The sequence below is a fragment of the Oxyura jamaicensis genome, chromosome 14 (assembly GCF_011077185.1).
Source record: "Oxyura jamaicensis isolate SHBP4307 breed ruddy duck chromosome 14, BPBGC_Ojam_1.0, whole genome shotgun sequence".
Lineage (NCBI taxonomy): Eukaryota > Metazoa > Chordata > Aves > Anseriformes > Anatidae > Oxyura > Oxyura jamaicensis.
Genome location: NC_048906.1, coordinates 11,435,935 through 11,458,848, shown reverse-complemented (window position 1 = coordinate 11,458,848; position 22,914 = coordinate 11,435,935). Strand labels below are relative to the sequence as shown.

The following is a 22,914-nucleotide window of genomic DNA, read 5'->3' as shown; positions in this document are numbered from 1 at the left end:
TCGGGGCCCTGCTGCGCGCCGCGGCCGGGGCCGGGCTCGGGGCCGGGCCGCGGGTGGCCGCAGGTGAGCTGGGCCCTGCCGGGACCCTGGCCGCCGGAGCGGCTCCGGGACCGGGCGGGGGGCCCGGGGGTGCTGGGGGGGAGGGTGACGACGGGAGCCGGCACCAACTGCCTGCCGGCTGTGGGCTTTTTCCCGGAGGTGGCTGCGTTTCCCGGGGTCTGGCTGGGTTCAGGACCCACGGGAGCATCCCGAGGTCCTCCCTCCTCCGTTCTGTGTCGCGTTCTCCACGCGCGAGGCCGGCCCCTGTTCGTACCGTAGCACCACGCAGGAGCTGGGGAGCAGCGGGGGTGTCTGCCCCGGAGGGCGCAGGAAGGGGGGGGCGGTAAAGCTCAGCCCCCGGTGAACTCCGTGTGAAAGATCTGCTGTGCCCCAGCACGCCCGGTACGAGCCAGTCCTTCCTCATCTCCCGGACCTAGGAATTTGTTCCCGGGGCTCCCTCAGAGCATCGCTTTACCCAGCTGTCTGAGCTTCCTCAACAGCTCTGGGGAGACGATGACTGTGGGTTTGTGTCCAGAAACCTGGAGCCTTTCCCCTGCTGGCCAGGCAAGGGCTCCGCGGGAGACAAATGGTTTGAAAGTGCTTTTAACGAGCCCGCCTGGCACGGGACAGGCCCTTAATTAAGGATGATAAAGCCAAATATCGCACAGATCTGAAAATACCTTCTAAATGGGTTCATTCAATGTGAGGTAGAGAGGCAAAAAAACGCGAATACACAAAAAAACGTAGATGGTTGTGGATCCCGGAGACAGCTTGCACTTCTGGGCCGGGGAGTGACCTCTTCGGTGGCGCTGGGGCCTTGCTGCCCGTAGACGCGATGCCAGAAATGGTCCAGCCGTGCGGCGAGCCCTCCGCTTCCTGCGGCTTCAGTCCCGGGCTGCTCCCCTGCTTACCGGGATGAGCCCAGCAAAGGTGGGCGGGTGACAGGCGAGGAGCGGGCCCGGTGATAATGCGGCAGAAGCGCGGCGCAGAGCGATCGGTTGTGTGTGCAGGAGGTGTTCAGGTGCATTACGAACTATTTGCAAGCTCTTTGTAAGGACAGAGTGACTGTGGAGTAGTCCAAGCTTCTGGCTGGAGCAGCGCGTCTTGATTCAGAGCTTTCTGTGAGCAGGAGGAGGGATGAGGACGGACAGCCTCCTCGGCTGGCTTTGGCGAGGGGGCGCGAGGCCCAGAAGCGCTGTTAAGGCCCCAGGATTCGCCTTCACCCGAACTGTGCTGAGGGAGAGCCCAGGCTGGAGGTCTGGAGCGGCAGAACCCGCTGTTGGGGCAGGAGCTGTTAGTACCTGCCACGGGGGGTGGGCAGGGGGCTGTAGTTACTTGTGAACAGAGCCTGAGGCCTCCCGGACGAGCTGCAGGATGCGAGGTATGTCCAGAAGGGCTGGGTGCCGGCTTCACCCAGGGCTGTGACGAGGCAAAGGAGATCTGAGCGTCCCCGTGTCAGCTGCACCCCAGGGCTGTGTGCGGCCAAGCCAGCACTGTCCAGAGCACTCACGGTTGCACTGTGAGGACTCACCGTGCACATGGCTCTCAGTTCTGTCTGCTGCTAGTGTGTTTTGTTTTTTTTTACCCCTTTGTCTAAAGCAACGACACCTTGAGGGCATGCCTTTGGCAGGCCTGGGGTGCGGAGCTTGCCTCCTTCCCCTGCCTGCAAGCACAGAACAAGTCCTAAGAAAAGCCTGGGCTTGTCGCTGCCTCCAGCCACATTTGTTGCTTATCCATTTTCTCCCCTCTGCCCAATCCCTCCTGGTCACCTGTCCCCCCACAACAGCCCGGTTCAATTGTGTTCCTTGTGAGGTCGGGGAAGGCCACCCCAGCCCTGTCCCCAGTGCCGGTGGCAAGTGTCACAAGGGAACTTCAGTCTTGCTTGGCCAGTGTCATTCCCCACGGGACTACCGAAACAGGGCCTTTAAAGCGTGCTCCTGTTGCTGCTGCTACTTGTGGCTTTTACTGAAACGCCCCGAATTGTATCTTCCAGCAAGAGGACCAGCATGCCTCCAAAGAGAAGTACTGCGTTGTTGGAGCCTCCGACACAGCGTTCCAGCCACCTGCATTTCTGCTGTCCGGACGTACAGCACGCAGACAGCGGAGAGCAAGGAAGAGGAGCCCCTGCACACCATCATCAGCAACACGGAGAACGTCAAAGGTGGGCACGGACACTGGTGGCTCGTGGGAGCGCTCTCGAGCTGCAGACAGACCCAGGGCGATGTCAAAGCGTTGGCTGGGGGTAACTGTGCCCTGACCGTGAGGGGGAGCCCTCTGGGGTGGTGTTTCTGGAGGAGGTGCAGGTTGTGGTCATCCCAGCCTAGCCAGCAGATTGCAGGCTGAACCTGCGTTGCACCATCACCCGCCCCAAACTGGGGGGTGTAAATTAGCGTGGCCTTTAATAAGAAATGAGGCCGTGAGGACTGCGGGAACAAGTTGCATTTGTGAGCTTGGCCAGGCAGTTGACTGTCGTGCATACGTGTAGAGGCTTCACAGGCACTAGAGTTTGCCTGAAAATAGGCTTTTTGTCCCCAAAACTGTTTCTGCCCAGGTCATTACTGTGGACCGTGAAGCTCTAACGAGAATCCTGTTGTCAGCACTTTGATTAGAATGAATTGCTTTGCACATCTCCAGAGAGAGGTGCTTTAAAGCAAAACTGCATGAGTTATCTGAGCACAGAAATAGCATCTTAACTGTGTGCTGTTGTGGTTTTTCTGGCAGGTATTGCTGTGACTGCCAGGCTGTGAAGCTCCCGGTAGGGTTGATGGACTGCTCCTGCTGCTGTCCGTGCCCCAGCTTAGCCTCTGTCCCCAGGGAGTGTAGGTGTTTACCAGCAAGGCCTGGCGGGTGTGTGACCTGTGGCTTTCCCTGTGTTGCTTTAGGGTTCTCTGAAGCCTCTAGCAGGAGAAATGCTATTTTTAAAAAGCCAAGGATGGTCTCTTGGCTGAAGTATTGTGGTGTTTTAGTCTTTCTGAGGAAAATTCTCTTCTTATGCAGCCACTTGCATAAATAGGTGTAAAGCTATACCCCTGCCGGCCCCACAGAGATATCTGAGTGTGGCTTTTTCTGTGTAAGGCTCAGAGCGTTGTTTGGCCTGACAAATACCAGCTGGCTGCAGAAGCTCTCAGAGCTGGTCATGTGCAGGGGGACTCACGGAAGGCAGGCTACACGCCACGGGGGGCACTTCAGAGAGTGGCTGGGGATGACACGGGGCCACACGTGAGGAGCGAGGGGAGTCTTCTTTCGCTCCTGGCTACCTGACCGCAGCCTGGACGTGGTGACCGATGTGCAGGCACTGCAGTCTGCGCCTGTCTTGAGGTTTGCATGCAAGGAGCTGAGGTGCAGAGGCCAAACATCTGCTTGGCAAAGCGTGCTGCACCATAGAGGTGTGTAAATGGCACTCCTGTTGCCATCTCTTTGGAGGCCACAGCTGCCTGTGTCCTGTCCTGCTTCAGGCTCTCAGTCCGGGGAAGCTGAAGTATGTGGTGAGAATGCAGTTTTGCCTTTCCTCCCATGACGACCCCGGTGAAGTACCTTAAATAAGTGTTTCTGGTTTGATTCTAGGTGCGGCCTCCAAGCATGAGTTTCAGGCTGAGACGAAGAAGCTGCTGGACATCGTTGCCCGTTCCTTGTACTCAGAAAAGGAGGTAGGGCATCTGCCACCAGCCCCAGCGCTGGTAGAACTTCTCCATCAAAGTCCTGTCCCTGCCAAGCGTTATATTCACAGCAGTTGAGCTGGAAGAATACCTGCTCTGTTTCACAGTAAATCCTGTGCTATTCATATCCCACTCTTTCTTGAATGTTCTTTTTTAAGACACCTTGAAAATCTGAAAAGTATGGCCAAGGTTCCTCTGTGGGCTTCAAAGGCTCTGCTTTGTTAGTTCAGACAAACCATTCTCCTGGCAGATGATGGAGAAAGGCAGTTCTTGTAGCACGCTGGGAATTAGTTTGTGGGTAGACAATGAGCTCCTGGTCTCTGAGAGCCCTGTGCGGTGGAGAAGGCCAGGCTGCAGCGTTGGGTTGTCTCTTCCCCAGGTATTTATCCGGGAGCTGATCTCCAACAGCAGCGATGCGCTGGAGAAACTGCGTCACCGGCTGATGGCAGAAGGGAAGGCCTTGCCAGAGATGGAGATCCACCTGCAGACGGATGGTGGAAAGGGAACCATCACTATCCAGGTACCTCCCTTTAGTAACAGCAGAATGTTATTCCCTGCTGCTCTCACCACTAGCCTCGGTCCTGTGAAGGACTGGTGGAAGCTGAGTGGCAGTGCGGCCCCTCGGATTCCCAAGCCTGCCTGAAGGAACTCTTCTGTCCTCAGCTGGGCTCTGGTTCATGAAGCTGTAACATCAGGATTTGATGGGAAACTACCAATTCATCTGTTCCAAACTTCCCTAACAGGAATTTTTGTTGCTCCTTCCTCTCCTTTTAGGAGCTACCAGAAGCGTTTCCTCCAGTATCCTTTCAGCGCGCTTCCTAGGTTGTGTGTGTATTTCTCAGTAGTGTAGAAGCTGGGAGTCTGGTTCCATCCTGGCCTTTGTGTAGGAATTCCCTCCTCAAGTCTGTTTCCTGGGAGCTAGCAGACCTCTCTCACCTGGGCTGCTGGGAGATACTGGGCTGGTGGTCAGAACTTCGCGCTGCCGATCATCTCCGTGTCCTCCTGCCCTAGGACAGAACAAGCCCGGCTGAAGCTCTGCCCTAATGCACAGGAGGGACTGGATTGTGGCAGCACCATGGCGCCTGCCTGTCCTTTCTGCAGTCCTGGCTCAGGTTGTTCACTGCTGGTGACAAAATGCTTAGCTGGAGTGGGGGAACCTGTAAGCACATTGACCTGTGGGCCTCAGCGTGGTGAGGGCAGGTGGAGCTGGTGCTTCTCTCTGTACATTGATTGCTTTTGTTGGTGACCATTGTCCGGAATGGAAGGCTCAGTTTTGGTGCTTTCATGGTAAATACCATGCAGAGATGGCAAACTGGAAACTTTCCTTGTGGACCAACATCATCTGTGAGCGCGTAACTTCGTCCTGTTTGCAGGAGATCTGAGAACGATGCAGACGGCAGCGGGCGTGAGGGATGACTAGAGCAGTTCCGGGAGGGCTGTGGCACAGACAAAGCACGCGGTCTGATATCTTTCACATGGACAAAAGTACTTGATGTTAGAGGCTGCTCAGTTATTTTATACTTGTGTTTCTCTGCAGAACAAGCGGCTGCAGTTGCCATGGGGAAGTTGGCGATCATTAGCGGGCAACGCGATTATCAACCCAAAGATTCTCAGATCGTAATGCAGAGGCTTTGCTTTTCCTACCACACCTGACTGTTGCATTTTTCTGACTGCTGTGTAACGCTGATTCCTTAATGTGCTCTTGCTTAGCCCCGAGCAGGGCATCACCCCTGCCTCGCTCTTTCTTTCCCTTCAGCGATCGCAGCACGCACGCAGCCTCTGACCCCATCCAGGCAGCCTTGTCATTCTTGTCCTTGCCTGTGGAAGCTGTGGAGCTTTGGCTAAGAGACCTGTTTGCCCACCTTGCAGATTGCATGCGTTTGACGTCATACCCAACTAGAGATCCTAGGGATTTGCCTTTTTATAACCCCCTATCTGGATGCCTGTGAGTCTCTGATGCGACTCAGTGAGCAAGCCTCTAACTGCAGCAGTGCTGCGCCCTGAGAAGGGAGAGAGAGCAGCGCTGCTCCAATCTCTTTTAATAGGTTTGCCTTCTCAACAGTGCCTAAAGCTCCTTACCTCCAGTGAAAGGCTTATTTATAACCTCTTGAAGAAACGTACTGACTATAAGGATTACTTTGAGCAAGCCTCAGAACATCTCCCTACCTTTCAGGACTGCAAAGGTGCAAAAAAACCTTGCCTGCAGTGATTGAGGCAGAGATGGACGTGCCTTTTAGTCAACGCTTTGGGTTTTGTCCCCACTAGGACCCACTGGAACAGAATGAGCAGGTCCCTCATGTGTCATCTCTGGCAGTGGTCACCCTGTTTGTGTCTGGAAAGGTCCTGTTCTCTCCCGCTGACCCCGAGGTCCCTGTTCTCAGATCTTTAGGCAGCTCCCTGCCCCTGGGTCCGCTGAACCTTGCCTCCTCTCCCGCTCCAAACCACGCAGCACCTCTTTGTGCCTCACCGTTTGAGAAGTGGCAGGACGGTGGTGTGCGGTGGCCTCTGACAGGCAGGCCCCTGGGGAGGGATGATCCTGTTCCCGTGAAGGACAACGTGCGTCTCTGTGAAGTGACTGTGGCTCTGCTTGCTTCTCTGCCAGCTGAACTGAGAGTCCTCGTTCAGGGGCTGATACCAAAGCATTGCTGGCGTTGTGTCTGCTCACAGGGGAACGTTGTGTGTGTGTGTGTTGGAGTTCGCTGCCCAGTCCACCAGGTTACACCACCTTCATGCCTTCGCCACAGCCCTGTTGTTTCAGCAGACGCCGTCGTTTCCTCCGCCACTTTGAAAACTGCCTTGCTCTGTTTCTAGGACAGCTCCATCTGGTAGCAGTTACAGCCTGTGGGGTCAGATCTGTTAAGAAAATCCTCTTGAAAATGTGAGGGGTGTGTTTTCATTGAGGAAAGATCAGCAGTCCTGTCTGCTGAGGCTGTACAGACGTATGTCTGAGTTGGGAACGGACCCCAGAGCCCCGTGACCACAGCTCAGCGACGGCACCGGGCTCTGGGGTGGCCGCACGCCTGCCCTGGTGCTCCACCTGCTGATAACCCTGTGCTCACGTGAGCCAGTGGGATACCCGCAGCCTCGTTTAATTAGGGCCAGGACGGTGCTAGGGGTTTAGAAGAAATCATCTGAAGCACTACAGAGCTGGTGGCGGCTGCTGCTGGGCGAGGGAGCATACCTACGCTTCTAACAGGGGTAGCGGCATAATTGTTGCCAGAGTTTGGGCTGCTCAGTGCCCTGTGCTGGGCTTTCTCCTCACCCTTGCAATAATCCAAAAACAGTGTTTGCAAAGCCTCAAAATAACAAGTTTGCTCTGTCAGGGAGGAGATCGAATGCCTGCAAACAGCACTCACTCCGCCGTGCAACGGCTCCCTGGATCAGTGAGCAGATCTCTCCTGGCTTCTGAGCTATAAACGGTCTGCAGCAAGGACTGAGCTGTCCTGAGGCTCTGATAAGGACCTGAGGTGTCTTCTGGACTTCAGCAGGTCAGTGCAGGTGCACCCACATCTCCAACGAAGCGTGGTGCAGGTGGAGAGCTGCTCCTGCTCCGTGCTGGGTCACCTGGCAGCCACCCTGTGCCTCCGTGCTGCAGCAGAGGCCGCATCCTGAAGGCGTGCAGCATTGCAGCGTCCTTCAGCCGCTTGGGCTTGAGGGTGCTGGCATGGACCAAAACGTGGGGTGAAGCTCTCTGTGCCTGGGGAAGCCTCGGGTGGGGTGAAGCTCACAGAAATGGGCCTCTGATTGCAGGGGTGGGTTGAGCTTCCAGCTGTTGCATCATCTTTAACAAGTAAGCCGGGGAGTCAGATGTATAAATGCATCTCAAATGATCTGTGGCCTAGAGAAAGAAGCGCAGGATCTTTCGTTTTCTTCCTCTTCATGCCAGAATAAGAGCACGTCACATTTAAAAACAGGAGATTCACAGTGGATAAAAGGAAGTAATTTTCTGAACAGCAGGCGTTTAGACCTGGATGGGTGGAGGCTGTGCCTGTGGTGATGCCCAGCATTGTTGCGGATAATGTGATAATGTGAATACGTGGAACTGGAAAGAAAACATCAGGCTCTGCCTTTATTCCATGTATTAGGCAAGGTTACCTTGTATTGGAACGCATGGATTTTAGCGTGCTGTTTCTTCCCTTCGTTGCTGCTGCAGATGCATTCATTGTGGGTTCTAACCCAGCACGCTGCTCCGGTGCGGCCCCTGTCCTGGTCGTGTGGGTTTTCAGTCTCTTTAAGCAAGGCGTTTAATAATGGGGGGGTGGTTGTTAATCTGACGTTTGGGGATTTTATTATCTTGGTAGTTGGCGAAAGCAGCACGTCCTTATTTTATAAGGTAGTCGATGTTCTCCTGATGTCCCATCAAAATTTTGCAATGAAATGTTTTGCCACGAAGCGAAAGGAAAGGCACAGTAGCTCTAACGTGTACCTCTGACTGCAAGCATTCCTTCAGATGCCGCTGTGGCGAAGGCAGCAGACTGTTTAGTTGATGGACTGTTTTGTGTAACGAGGCTCTGCAATACCTTAGATTGGACTCAGGTAATGAGCAAAGATAACGACGCTTTACCTAGGTTCCTGTTTACCAGCTAAACTAAGCAATTTGTTAGCTTAAACTAGATTTGTTGCTGTAACTGTGTGCTGTTCGTTTCTAATGTACCAAAAAGTATGACGTGAATGCAAGATTGATTTGATGAGATGTGTAGCGGGGCCGAAGGTCTTCATTTACGTCTTCTGAGGACGACGCAAGTCCTCAGGGCTGCGGAGCACGCAGAAGGCGTTTGGTGGTGGGAGCCCCGGGGCGCTGCGTGCCAGGCGGTCACCCAGCCGTAGCTGCGCAGGGTGGGCTCTGCACGCTTCCAGCACCCGCACCAGGAGGGTCGGAACAAAGTGCAGAGAAAGAACAAAGGTCCGGTGCGGTCCAACAGCACGCTTTGTATCTAGGAGGTCTCCACATAGAAAGAAGAGAGTGCTAAAACAGATGTGCAGCTGCTGTTTTCTTCAGGGGAAATGTTGCTCTGCTCAGATGTGTGGTTCAGCAAGTGGCCGTAGTGCTCCTGCCGTCCGCAGAGGAGGGCTGGCGGTCTGCATGGCTCAGGGGCTGGCTGTTTACCTGGCACCCTGAGAAGTCCCAGAAGGGAAATTTTGACCAGGTGAGTAGATTGTAACTCAGCAGAGCAACGGAAGGGCTTCTGTAATTAGCCTCCAGCTAACGAAGCGTCAGTGCCCTGAATCTGTGTCACGCTTTACAGCGGTTGGTTTCTCCTCAGCGAAGCTGTGGAGTGGCATTGCACGCTTTGAGCATATCCCTCACTTCTTGTTAGGGGAGGTCCGCGTCCCGTTGGCTTCGTGCTTTTACAAAAAGCTCTGCTGCGGCTGTTCGCAGGCTAGCAGAAATTTTCCTGTAGGATCAAGAAGCTGTCTGCAGGGGAAGCGAAGTTGCAGCACTGGTGGTGAAGCAACAGCAGTCTCTGGCTGGCTGATCGCCGACAGAAAGTGTTTGTAAATCGCCGTGGGACCACAGGGTGCTTCCTGCCCAAGGTGCCTGTGTTGGCCAGGCCCAAGCTGGCTGCTCGTGGGCAGGCTCAGCGGCTGGGCAGCACAGAATTGGGCCCGCTCTTCACCGTCTGGCGAAGGGAGCCACGAGGCGCAGCATGAGGGCCAGCCGCAGGGAACGCGTGTGCTGCAGGAGCGATTTGAGTCTCGGTGGTGGTCCCATCTGAATCCACCCAGGTGTTTTCCTGCCTGGAAATGCCTGCTCCAGCAGGGCCTGTGCTCGGCCACCTAGGGGCACGCTTTCCGCTTCCCTGCCGGCGGCTCGGCGCGGTTGGACGGGCGGTGTTCGGAGCCAGGCTGTCTTTGTTCGCTGCAATTCACCCTCATCGAACTGGTCTCTAGGAATTGTCCTTAAGCATTTTGCAGTAAGTTTGGCAGGGAGCTCTGAATTCAATAGCCAAATATATTCACAGGGTAGGGGTATTTTTTTTAACCTACTGGAATTGGGGAATGACACACAGTGCTATAAATAGGAGTGGATCAGAGGAGTTAAGAGTCCTGTTCAGGGTCTGGTACAAACGAAACCTGAACCAGATGCTGAAAACATCTTTTTTATTATTTTTTTTCCCTGGCCTTTCCTTCCCTGGGGGAAGGGACCATGTCAGATTCCTGAGGTTTTGCCATACTCTGTTTGTTTCTCCTGGCTTTTTGTCTCCCACTGTTGAGATTTTACCTGCCATCTTCCCTCTTAGCCAGGATGACTGTGACTGGCCTTACTGTAGTTAATCATGTGGAAGATGTTGCTGTGCTGTGACTTGTGGGGATGCAGAAAAATGCCCTGTCCGCTTGGCACTTCACTCAGCGACCTCACAAGTTGACCACAGTTTGATCATTCGGTGGAGTTAAATACTAGACCAAAAGATAGGTACTGGTATTTTTTATGCCATCTTACTTACCAGTAAACAAGCCCACTGAGTGCCCCACATGGGTGGTAGGAGCGTGCTGTGCCAGAAATCTCCGTGGTATCCCACCTCCGAGCCATCTAGCAGCAGTTGGTTCTGCTCAGGCTCGTTTTGCTGACTCCAGCCAGCCAAATTGCCATCCCTGCATCAGCAGCGCTCGCAGCGTGTCAGCACGCTTTGGGACACGCAGGGTGCTGTCAGCTTTGACAGCTGCGTGCACAGGTACGTGAGTTCTTCCGAGTTCTTCCCCTGAGCAAGGATCACCTTTCACATGCATAATTTTCACGCTGCCGCTGCCTTACTGAGTGGCTCAGAACCTGTCAGGGTGGCTTCCTGGGATGTTTCTGGCAGGTAGAGAAGCTGCTGGATGTTGGGAGGAGGACTGGCTCTTTCCTTTTTGAAGTAGCATTGCAGAGGTCACTAGCCTGTACTTGGCTTCTTTGGAAGGTGCACGTGGAGCAAGTCTGAAAACTGGCTGTGAGGAGGAAAGCTTTTTGTTGGGGTCCTGTGTGAGGATGTGGCCGTTCCTAGCTGGGTTTTGCTGTCCGTGCTGCCCTGGGGTCGTGCAAACGTGTTGTGACAAAAAACTGAATTTGCAGCCTAGTCTGAGCTGTGCTGCAGCCTTTTCTGGACGGTGCTGCAGGGTTTGCTGCCTGAGGGGCACGTGCTGGCAGCAGGGAGTTGTCTTTCTGCATGCAGGAGAGTGAATCCGTGCATAAACTGGGGACAAGATGAAGCCGTGTCTTCAAAGCCTGGGCTGGGCACTGAGGGGTGGGCTGGGCGCCGTGCTTCCCGCTGGGGTTAGGTTGTTCCCGCGGGCACCGCAGTGCCCAGCTCTCAGACTCGTGGCTCTGCACACTGACAGCTTCCTGCTCAAGTTCTGCGGAGCACAATGCGAGGGGGAGAGGAGATGGGAAAGAACAGGCAGAAGACCAGCGACAGCAGAGCATGTAGCCAAGGTCTGCATTACCTGAGATTTAAGGGATTTGCTGCTCTGCCTCTGACTCCTGGGGTGAGGGCATCAGTTCCCTAGCTGCAGGCTGGAAATGAGCTGTTTCTCTTGCTCCTCGCTCCCCTCTGTGCTCACAGAGGAGTGGAGGCTGCCTCGTGCACGTGCGGTGCCTGGTGCAAGGAGGCTGTGACCTGGCTCGAGATCTCCTTCCAGCACTGGCATGCTGCGTGTGTCGTGTTAGCGGTGCAGACACCAGCCAGTCTTGGCACATTTTTGCTTTCTCTCCATAAAACACTTGACTTTCTCAACTGCTTAATGGCTTCTAGCCCTAGGACAGCTGTGGCTGCCCCTTAGAGCCATGTCCCTCCTGCGCCTGCTGTCCTGCCTTTGTGCAGGTGGGGTCTCAGCTGGAAGCCTGCTGCTGTTGCATTTACTGCTCGGCCGGCTGGGTGAGAGCACTGGGCAGAGGTAGGAGTTGCTTGGGTGCTGGTTGCTACAGCAGTTCTCTGCTGGGATTTCAGATGCTATTGCTGTTTTGTTTTTCAGGACACAGGTATTGGGATGACCCAGGAGGAGCTTGTTTCTAACCTTGGCACCATTGCTCGATCGGGCTCAAAGGTAACTTGGGACGAGGCACCCCTTCCTCCCCTTAGAGAAGCCTTCTCCAGTTACAGTTGCTTTTGTTCTCCCAGTAACTTCTCATTCTGTCTCTCCCCCAGCCCGGCTGTGAAATTGCACCCCTCTTGGAAGGTGAAACCTTCCTGTGGAGTCTTCTGGCTCTTAGTGGTCTCTGCTGTGTGCCAGGGAGGCCTGTGGTGCCAAAGCAGCACTAATGGCCCCTGTGTGTAGTGCTGCTGCACCTGGCTGCCCTCGCTCCCCAAAGTCAATGCCTTCCTCCCCAGGCCGTCGTTACGGAGGGACACGTGCTTATTTGGCATTCACACTGTGTCCAGGAGGGCAGCAGCTGTGTCCTCGTGCTGGCAAACTGTCATGTTTACCTTTTTTTGTCCATCTCCCAAGTCACTACTCTGAGGTCACTTGGTCCTTATTGACTGAGCCCTTGCTTGTTCTCCTTTACTGCTCTCTGCAGCGAGTGTTGCCCTGGGCGATGCTTCCCTTTTCCTCAGGGAGAAACCCCTGTCCTCAGGGAGAAACCCCTGTCCTCAGTCACCCTCCTGAGTGCTGACAGAGGCGTGGGATGCGGGAGCTGAGCGGCCAGGCCCGCGGTGCCTGCTGTAGGGCTGCGTCAGTGCGCACAGGAGCCGTGCTGAAGGACGGGTCGCAGCCCTGCAGCGGTCCCGGAGTTCGTGTGCCGATTTATGTCTCCTCCTTTGTTCCCCCAGGCGTTTCTAGATGCTCTGCAGAGCCAAGCAGAAGCCAGTAGTAAAATCATCGGCCAGTTTGGAGTAGGTTTCTACTCAGCCTTCATGGTTGCTGATAAAGTGGAGGTGTTCTCACAGTCTGCAGAGCCGGGGAGCCCGGGCTACCACTGGTCTTCGGACGGGTAAGGCTGCAGAACGGGGTGGAAGCGTGCAGGGGCTGCATCCAGATCAGGCACGACCTGAAAGCTGAGCAGAGCAAGACAGGGCTTGTGTGGTCTTTCATGACTGGGCTTACTGGTTTAGATCCTGCTCAGATTATACATAGCGAGAAAGCGTGGCCAAATGTGCCAGGGTGAACAACCACAGAGACGAACTTGCTTTGTCAGAGCAAGCATGTTGTGGACAAAGAGAGTACCTGCCTCTCCTGTTCTTCCCTGCCAGCAGGCATTTCTCTTAGCAGCACTCCAGACTAGAGAGAGGGATTTTCTGTCTTTGGTCTAGTTGTTCCCTGGATTTTTGCTCGAGGGCACCCATGGTAGGCAGGGCTGGTGCAGGGCTGCAGCTCTGTAGGCACGTGTCTCCTGTGGGCTGGGTCTGTGTGCTCAGCCTTTGCTTCTTGCTTCCAAGTTGCAAACACGCGTGAAGGCAAAGCTGTGCTGTGCTGGACCCTGTTGAAATTGGAGCTCCTGGGGGCAAGAAGCTCCGAAACCCGTTAAAATCTCCTCGAACTGAAGTATTTCTATGATTCTAGTTATCAAGTTATTTAAATTCTTAAAAAAAAACAACCTGTAACTGAGACATCAGCCTGTCTTGGGATGGCAACAAGCTGCTGTGTGCTGCAGCCTGTACTGCTGAACGCTTTGGAGGCTTCCTGTGTCCCTGCTAGGTCAGTGCTCTCAGCTGGCACTCGCTTAGCAGCAGAACAGGAGCGGTCATCCAAAACGGGCAGAGCGCAGCTGCTTTGCACTGCAACAGGGCACTGCTGTCCAGTGGAGGTGGGAACGAGGGCCCACAAGGCAGAATTGTCAAATGTAGGGGGGAGGCTGAATGTTAGGCCTGTGCAAGCTGAAGTTTGTTTGCAGTTTTTCTGCAGAGGCTGCTGGTATCTTTAGAGAGAGGGGCCTGGGGTATCTGTAGGAAGACAGCCGTGTTATCTGGGGGCCTTCTCGAAGGCACAGAGAGCGTTCAAACATTTGGGATTTTTTGGCTCTTCCTCTTGGCGCTGAGGTGTTGTGCATGCTGTCAGTTTAATCATGTATCTTCCTGTCCCATCACGGCTGTATCTGAGGCACAGGCTGACATGGCTTCTGTTTCTAATCCTAGCTCAGGAATGTTCGAGATTGCAGAAGCTTCTGGTGTCAGAACTGGGACTAAGATTATTATACATCTCAAAGAAGACTGCAAGGAATTTGCAAACGAAGACCGAGTCAAGGGTGAGTGGAGGAGGGAAATGCTGTTACCCACTGGGGGGGTGCACAGAGTCTGTTGGTTCCCCCTGAGTGGGAGGTGACTGTATGGTGCTCGTACTCCTACGGCACCTGTTACGTGCTGTTACTGAAGAAATTCTTACTCCGTTGTTTTCACAAACATGACTCTTTGCTGTCCTCTTTCCGTTCCAGAGGTGGTGACAAAATACAGCAACTTCATCAGCTTCCCGCTGTATCTCAACGGGAGGCGAATTAACACGTTGCAGGTAAGCAGGAGGGCCACGGACAGGTGGCTCGTGGAGATCAACCATCGTAATCTTCCACCGGAGACAGGAGCACAATAAAGCTGCTGCTGCTGTCTCTGGCAGTCAGGGAAGGATGGTCCAGGATATCACAGACCCTTTGGTGACAAGTTAATTAAAACAAGAGGAGGTAATCTGGCATCAATCGTGTCTGGTACCGCCTATTAGCGTTTGTTGGAAAGAATACTTGCAGGTTGACAAAGCAGTTTTTATTTATAGATATCTTCTGGATTCTTCCCTACTCGGGATTGTCTCAGTGCTTTTAATACTACTTCTAGCTGTTTAAGCCAGGTGACATGTTAGTGGTGTAGGGCTAGCTCATGTCAGTAGTGTGCTGACACCTCTTGCTGCCGTTCTTCTTGCCCTTTGCCATGGGATAGCCAGTGCCAGTGGACATTTGGGTTTTGTTGTGTTTCAGATCACTGTCTGATTTTTTTTAATTGCTTTTTAATTAAAATTTTTAATTTAATTGCATTTTTTTAATGCTGGCGTTTTCTGACCTCTTAAAATGATACAGCCAGATCCACCTTGGTCAGAAGTTCTGGCCCAGTTGCAGGAATCTCTTAGGTGAAAGTAGTTATCTTTAAAATAAAAATCTATTAATTGTTTTTCCTCCAGCATCTCATTTTCTGGTTGGTTAAATCTTCCTCACTTAAGAGAGTAGGTAGAGAGTGTGTGTTTGTTTGCTTTTTCCTGGGAAGTGGCACTGAACATGCAAGCTTTCAAGGATGTACTTAAATATTTAATCATGTTAATTTACCTAATGTTCTGCAATTGGTGTTATTAGTGACTGTTATTTATTCGGATTCCTACAATAATGGTGTTTCTGTTCCAAAGGCTTTCTAGCTGTTTCCCTTAAATCTATTTCTAGTTTTTTAATTTCGACAGCTGTTTGGTCTTCCTACCTCACAATCAATAGAAAACACTCCCTAGAGAGGAGCAGTACTAGAGCAAGGGGTGAAATGTGCTTAATGGAGTCATGTACTTTTATCTTTGTATCAGAAAGTGTTTTCTCCATTGGGATATGGCAACAGCTTTATTCTCACTGTGCTCCCATTTCAAGCCCCTTCTTTATCTGGGATCTTTTTTTTCCATTTTTCCACACATCAACATCAGTTCACTGTAAACAGAGCTGTAGTTAGATCCCTGCTGTGGGTTTTCCTAGATAAGATCTTGAATGCTTGCCATGTAGCTGACAGCATGGAATTAGAGGCTTTTCCATTCTGTGATAGCTGTAGCTATCACTATGTAAGACTCTGGGAAAGCAGGTCTTTACCTAACAACAGCTGCTATGAAGCACCTTAGTACCCACTTGAGTCCCTAATCCTACCTGTGATCCTGCAAACCCTCCAGGACACTTGTGTATGCTGGAAATGTTAGGAAGCTGCTTGTGTAACAATGCTTTAAGGAAGACAGAGGCACGGCAGGGTTGCCAGAGCCCTGAATCCCTTGGGCTTGTAGGTTGAGGGTGGGCTGGATGCCTGCACTGCCCGGGGTGATCGATCACACCTGTCACTCGATGTACTTAAATATTTTAGTACATAAATATTACTTATATACTTAAGTACTTAAATATTTTAGTATTTAGGGCTTGAGTGGCCAAGTTGTGCTAAGTGTAGTAGTCTTCATCTAGCTGGAAACAAGAGTTTGTTAATTGGTCCCAGCGTTTGTTAAATAGGCGGAACCTCCCAGATCTTTGCTAGATGCTAATCTTGTGATGAGGTGCTGAGAATGTCAACGTGTGAGCACTGGGCTAAGTGCTCCAGAGAATGCTGGGCATCGTGGGGGTCAGAGCAGCAGAGGGTGGAGAGCATGGCCACAAGGAAAGACATGGTCTGGAGCTCATGACTCTAACTCGCGTGTTGATGTGCGAAACTGTACTGCTGAGGCACAGACGGCCAATTGGTTCACGAAGCAACTCCTGAAATGCTCCAAAACACATCAGCAGAAAACAGGTAATGGAGGACCTGCTTCACAGGCGCTCAGCAGACCTTGCAGTGGGATGGGGCTCCCATCATGGAGACGGGTGGGTTGGAATGGACCCACTTAAACTTTCGCTTTTCTTTTGCTTGTTGGTCTGAGCCCTGAGATGCTTGACCAGTACTGCCAGTCAGCTGAGCTGTGGTAATTGTCTGGGATGCTCTTGGCCAGTGACAAGTGTCAAGTAACGGAGGTTAGCCAAACCCCTTTTGTTTGGGGCTGAACAAATCTGCCTTAGATGTGCTGCAGGACAAGAGCACCTGCGTGGAAGGTGACCAGAGGTCACCTGAGTGGCAGTAATTTGTTAGTGTGTGAATCGAACTACACCACACTGCCCTCCTGCTGTGCAGAGGAGAGTGTCTGTTTGATAGACGATATTGCCTTGCTCAGGCACCCCGGAGGGAAAAATATAACTCTGAAAGAGCATCTTTTGTGCTGTGAGGCCATAGGTGATGAGAGCTGATGGGGACTCATCTCCCTGCTCCTCCACAGGCACTCTGGATGCTGGACCCCAAGGACATTGGTGAGTGGCAGCATGAAGAGTTCTACCGCTTCATAGCTCAGGCTTACGACAAGCCCCGCTATGTCCTGCACTACAAGACCGACGCTCCCCTCAACATCCGCAGCATCTTCTATGTGCCTGAGCAAGTACGTGCCGTTCTTTCCAGAGAGCAGTGGGAGATCAGCCCGGTTCCTCTGAAGAGGAGAGAATAGGACTGCTCCTTAGGCAGAACTGCAAGGAGGAGCATCCAGTGTGGCATCTTTGCAGTGGGTTGGGTGCTACAGGGTAACGGTGGGGGTACTGAGCCATGCGAGGGGTTGGAGGCGGCTCAGGTAGGTCCCTAGGGAACACAGCCAAGATTGCAGCTCCTGCTGGACTCAGTACTGGTAAAGGTGAGCACGGTATGACCTGATCAGCTGGTGCTGCTGAGCAGATTGCTGCAGAATGGTGTGCAGCTGATGGTTGGGCACCCTGCACAGTGCTGGTGTGACCTTTTGTCTCTTGTTCCTGCAGAAACCATCCATGTTCGACATCAGCAGGGAACTGGGTTCCAGCGTTGCCCTCTACAGCCGCAAAATTCTCATCCAAACCAAAGCTGCAGACATCCTGCCTAAATGGCTGCGCTTCCTCAGAGGTGTGTGCTGGGAGCAGGAGTAGTGGGCTGTGGAATGTGGCTTCCAAGGGGGGTAGGTGAGGGGCTGCTTCCTGAGCCTGGCACCTGTGTATGCCTTGCTGTTCAAGGGTCGCTCTGTGTTCCAGGTGTTGTGGACAGTGAGGATATACCTCTGAACCTCAGCAGGGAGCTTCTGCAAGAAAGTGCCCTTATCAGGTAAGAGGCTGAGGCTCTTGTGGCTTCTTGCTGGTTGAGGAGGGGGCATTGCAGGGTAGTCAGAGGGGTGTGGATGTAAGCAAGCTGCAACGTTCCCATGCTTGAGAATTTCTTGGTCTGTAAAGTGAACACAGGATGTAAAGTTTCGTAGCCATGCTGGTCACATCTCAAGATGTGTAATCAGTGTGCTGTCATAGGATCTGCTGTTTCCTCCTTGGCCACCTGCAATTTGTGCACTAGGCTGCCTTTTGGTATCTCTGGTCAATAGCAGTAACAGTGGATTTGCTATTTAAAGCATCTCATCTCCACCGCCATGTGGTTTGGAAAACAAAACCAAGCAGTAAGTCAGTGCTAGGAAGCTGGTCCATACCTTAGTGCCACCATGCAGGCCTTCTAACAGCATCTTGTAACTGTTGTCTCCAGACTTCCTTCAAAGCTCTGCCGTGCTCTCACAGATACTTGTCAAACGCTGAGCGCAAGCCAGCAGGGTTTTCATTTGGTTCTGATGCCCCTGGATCTTAATTTTTGTGCTTCGGGTCTGCCTCAAACATCTGTTGTTGGAACTTGATACACAATGATAAGAGTAGGCTCTTATTCCATTTTGGTTTTGCTGTTACCTTGTCAGGTTTGATGGCTAACTTGCATTCAGTGGCTGCTAAAATGCTTTGAGCTTCACTGTAGTCATCAAAATAACCCTGCCACTTCACTGGATTTTGAGGCCGTCGGAAAGGGGTCCTCGCAGTGTAACCCTTTTATAGCTGCTTCCTTCCTGTGCTTCAGGGTAGCTGTGGGAGGGTGGTGAATGTGCTGTGCACAGTTGGTCAGGTACTGCAGTGTCACTGAAGTTATTGAAGATTTGAGCTTCAGCCTTGCGTTTGTACAGCAGCCCTGGCTGTCTCTCCAGCTCTTGATTTCTCTTGACTGAGGTACAAAGAACAAACATAGAGCCTTGGGGAAAAGGAGACAGTGGCCCTACAGTTTCTTCTTTTTCCTCTTGTTTCAAAACACATCACTGAAACACTGCATGGGGAGATGTTCACTTGTCTTGGTCTAGCAGCGATCTTTAAAAAGGCTTGTTCTTGCTGCAGGAAACTCCGAGATGTTTTGCAGAAGAGGCTGATAAAGTTCTTCATTGACCAGAGCAAGAAGGACCCTGAGAAATATGCCAAATTCTTTGAGGACTACGGAGTATTCATGAGAGAGGGGATTGTCACAATAGCAGAGCAGGATGTCAAGGTATCAGCAGTCCTCATACGCTACAGCTGATGGGAAAGAGCATGGGCTCCTACTGTGACCTGGGATGAGGGGCATTGCTGCCTCTCTGTGAATCTTATATACCTCTAACTCTCGTGGGTCTAATGACCTACGGATGCTCTAGGGCACCTTGCCTTAACTGATGTTTTCTGACAGGGTGCTGTTTCCCACTCTAGTTCAGGACACTGCAGAGTCTCTGTACCCGCACTTGTTGTCAGCCCTCACTGAAAGAATGTGAACTACAGCAAGCAATAAAGTAGGGCTTTACCCCTGCTGTTGTCTTCAGCCCTTATTCCCACTTCCAGGAGAGCTTGGCCTACATCCTGTCTAGGTCATTCTTCTGCCTCCATCATATTTGGAGCAGGAAAGGTGGGACCCGGAATCCTCTGAGCCTTTTTGCAGAAGTACAAACTGCAAACAAGCCTGCCCATTGCAAAAAGAGGTCCTGGAACTGGGAGTGATCATGTAGAGTCCTGCCTTCATCTCACAAGAGCACGTTTCTTTCAGGAGGACATTGCGAAGCTGCTGCGTTACGAATCATCTGCCTTGCCCGCAGGCCAGCTGACCAGCCTGACCGAGTATGCCTCCCGCATGAAGGCAGGGAGCAGAAACATCTACTACCTGTGTGCACCCAACCGGCATCTGGCCGAGCACTCCCCTTACTTCGAGGCCATGAAGAAAAAGGACATGGAGGTAGGTGAGCAGAGTGCTGTGGTCAGGGAGGACGCTGCGTCAGAGCCCGGGGCTCAGCTAGATCTCAGAGTTGAGCGGAGCAGTGAGGCCTGTGACAGTCCCCATCTTTGTATTCCTCTGTCTCCACTCAGACTGGCTCGTACAGCATGGGGCCAGGAAGGACATGTAGCACCCTGTGCAGACATCTAGATCTTTCTGCTGGTTCTGACATCTGTTCATTGCCTTTGCTGATCCCTGGAGCAGGAGCCTAGGAGCTGCTGTGCAGCGCTGGTAGCAGCGTTGTTATAGGAGTCCTCTGCAGGCAGGTGGGCCTTTCAGGACTGGAGTCAGTGCTGGTTCTCAGCTTCCCTTGGGGGGGAGGAACTTGTCCAGCTGCAGCCCTGCCATCCGTGGTAACAAAGCCCTGTAAGGGTTTGCTTTTATTTGGAGCAGTGATAGTCATGATAGGGTTGAACCCACTAGTTTCCATTGTGATGTTCTTGCCATTTAGTGCAGAGTTCTCTCTGGAGAGAGAAAGTGCTGTTTTGTCTCAAACAACGTGTTATTGTCTGCTTTTTTGGCACAGGTCCTGTTCTGCTATGAGCAATTTGATGAGCTGACACTCTTGCACCTTCGGGAGTTTGACAAGAAGAAGCTGATCTCGGTGGAGACGGACATTGTTGTTGATCACTATAAGGAAGAGAAATTTGAGGAGAGTCGCCCAGGTACCGTGAGGTTCCCCCGGCCCTTCCTGCTGCATGCGGCCCTGCCGCCCTGTGTCAGCCAGTGAGGGTATGCCTCTTCCAGCACTCTTGCAGTTCCTGAGTCTATGAGCAAGAGCGCTCCTTTCCATCCTGCAGCCCTCATGGGCGGAGGCAGCTTGTACTTCTTGCGGATCCCTTTCATCGCACATGCTGCTGTAGATCAAGGTTTAAGGCGTTTGCTAATTTAAGCAGATGGTGTGTCATACATGGAGCTTTAAAAACAGACACACGGTCAGGTGCCCTGACAGAGGGAGGCAGGCATGGGCAGGGAAAGAGCCTGCCCTCTCCGGGTATGTCATGGTCTGGTTGGAGTGGATGTATGGAGGTGTGTGCTGAGTGGTGCTGCGTTCCCATTTTCACAATATAGCAAGTAAAAGAAAGTGTGAAATGGACTGAAATCAGGGGTAAAGCTCACTGTCCAGATGCATGCTCAGATGTGCCCTTTTTCCTCTGCTAGCTGCAGAACGTCTGACAGAGAGAGAGGCTGGGGATTTGATGGCCTGGATGAGAAATGTCTTAGGCTCTCGCGTCACTGATGTTAAGGTAGGTGTTCTGTGCCTGGGTGACTGAGTACAGGAGATCCACAGAGATCATAGTCTAGAAAGTAAAGGCACTGGTTGACTGGATGTCTCCTGCCACAGACTTTACTTTGGACTCGGAGAAAAATCATTTTCTGTGCATCCTTTCTGTAAATGGTGTGAATGCTGGTATTTGTCTGTTGGGTGGTCACTGTGGCAATGGGAAGAACCACTTAATGTGTAACAAGCAAAGCCCATTTTACCAGGTCATAGGTTATGTAGAGCCAGTTGGGACCCCAGCTTTCCTGCCTGTTTAGGCAGCTCCTCTGGGGTGGGGACGAGTTGTGCAGAGGCTTGGTGTGGACCTGTGCTGAGGAGAGTGAGTCCTTTAACCTCACCCACCTCTAAACTGTGTGTTTCCATCTCAGCACTGATTGCTGTTTTTGCCCCAGGTGACTACGCGGCTGGACACCCACCCCGTCATGATCACGGTGCTCGAGATGGGGGCTGCCCGCCACTTCCTTCGCATGCAGCAGCTGGCCAAGACCCAAGAGGAGCGTGCCCAGCTTCTGCAGCCCACCCTAGAGATCAACACAGGGTAAGGGGTTGTAATACCAGTGCTAAGCACTGCGTTCCTCTTGGGGTGGAAGCAGAGAGGAGGCAACTTAAAGCCCCTAGGCTAGCAGAACTCTCCCCATTATGTGCGGTGTGCGCTACAGTGCCTCGATCTATGAGGCTGCACGGCGTGGTGGACATGAGCCGCCCACCCGTACCGTGTCCAGCCCTCTGAGGATTGTGGGGGTTGTAGGGTCAGGATGGGAGAGAAGAGAGAAGCCCTTGGAACAGGAGCAAGAAAGGTGGAGCTGTCTTGGCCTTTGGTTAGAACATTTACCGTCCCACCTTGCCTTAGATGCTTATTCTGGAGGAAAAAAAAAAAAATATATATATATATATGTCCAAAAAAGCTAAATCTTAGTATGGATCTCTCCTACTCTTACAGGCATGCTCTGATTAAGAAGCTTAACGAGCTGAAGGACAGTCAGCCTGATCTGGCCCAGATGTTACTTGATCAGGTGAGAGCCAGGCCTGCAAAGGCACCCCATCCTCCCCAGAGCCAGCTTGCAGACTGTGTGTGGCAGGGAACAGGGTGGAGCCCTTTTAGCAGGCTGGATTCATTCTTCTGTGTTTCCCATTCTGTGTATTTCTGCTGCTTGTGGCCAATGTGTTTTCCTACCAGGCTGCCTAAAAGACATGCTCATTGTCAGCATGCAACTCCTGGAGTGTGACATTCATTCCCTTCCCAGCTCTCATTCACCTCGCTCCTGCTGCTTATTTAATATGTTCTGCTCTTTCTCAGATTTATGAGAATGCCATGATAGCAGCAGGACTGAATGAAGATCCCAGACCAATGGTGAACCGGCTGAACGAACTCCTCACAAAAATCCTGGAGAAAAACTGAGCCCTGGAAAACTGAAGGATGAACTCTGTGCTGATCTCTCTTTCCTCAAGTGCAGTTGCTCTGTCAGCTATTGCAGCATCTGCTTGCAGGCACTGTTCAGTGAGGGGCTCACCTGGCAGGTGGCATGGGAGAACGCAGGGGACTTCCAACCATCGCTGCGTGGACAGGAGCCAGTTGTAGTGACTAGATCATGTCATCAGCCTGTTCAGAGTGCAGTGTTCTTAGAGAAAAATCCAGAGACTGCTGCTAAAACGGCATGCTTACATTTCTGACACAAGCCTAGAGACCCTTGTTTCACACTGATTCTAGAAATGTCCTTTCCCAAAACAGCAAGAGTCCCGGTTAGGGCTGTGAAGTCCCAGTTAGCTCTCTTAGTTAACTCCCATCCACTGAAGAATGATTTCTTGTGCAGCACTGTGCTCTGAACAAGCCCTGGCAGAATCCATTAATTTGTGAAGAAACTTCGACTTCTGTCCAGACAGGAGGACTTAGGTGGCATGGAGACAGATTGCTGCCATTAGCAGACAGGTGCTGTTGGTGGAACATGTCAGTACATTTCCGTGGCAGAAAAGATAATTGAGCTGCTGAATAATCAAGTTCATCCTTGTCTCACTTTAGAGAAAAAGAAGTAACTGGGAAACAGCATTGCAGTGTGTGGAACACAGCTTTCCAGTGTACAGCCTTCTGGAAAGTCTCCAGGGTTCTTGTCTCTTCTTTGGGATAAATTGCATGTCTTGCTGACCTGTGTTTATCATAAATAAATTCTTCTTTTCTAAATCACTCCAC

General features: G+C 52.2%; 1 protein-coding gene across 1 annotated transcript; it reads left to right on the top strand.

The window, feature by feature from the left end:
* Nucleotides 1-2: 2 nt before the first annotated feature.
* TRAP1 (TNF receptor associated protein 1) lies at nucleotides 3-22,908 on the top strand (the record flags this gene model as incomplete). The annotated part of the gene is made up of 18 exons (XM_035339812.1): nucleotides 3-63; nucleotides 2,033-2,200; nucleotides 3,604-3,686; nucleotides 4,075-4,215; nucleotides 11,646-11,717; nucleotides 12,443-12,603; nucleotides 13,745-13,854; nucleotides 14,041-14,114; nucleotides 16,623-16,778; nucleotides 17,146-17,266; nucleotides 17,392-17,461; nucleotides 18,550-18,697; nucleotides 19,223-19,408; nucleotides 19,974-20,112; nucleotides 20,609-20,694; nucleotides 21,122-21,267; nucleotides 21,670-21,742; nucleotides 22,027-22,908. Coding segments are annotated over 18 exons (2,097 nt in total), but the record flags the coding sequence as incomplete, so codon positions are not given.
* Nucleotides 22,909-22,914: the final 6 nt, after the last annotated feature.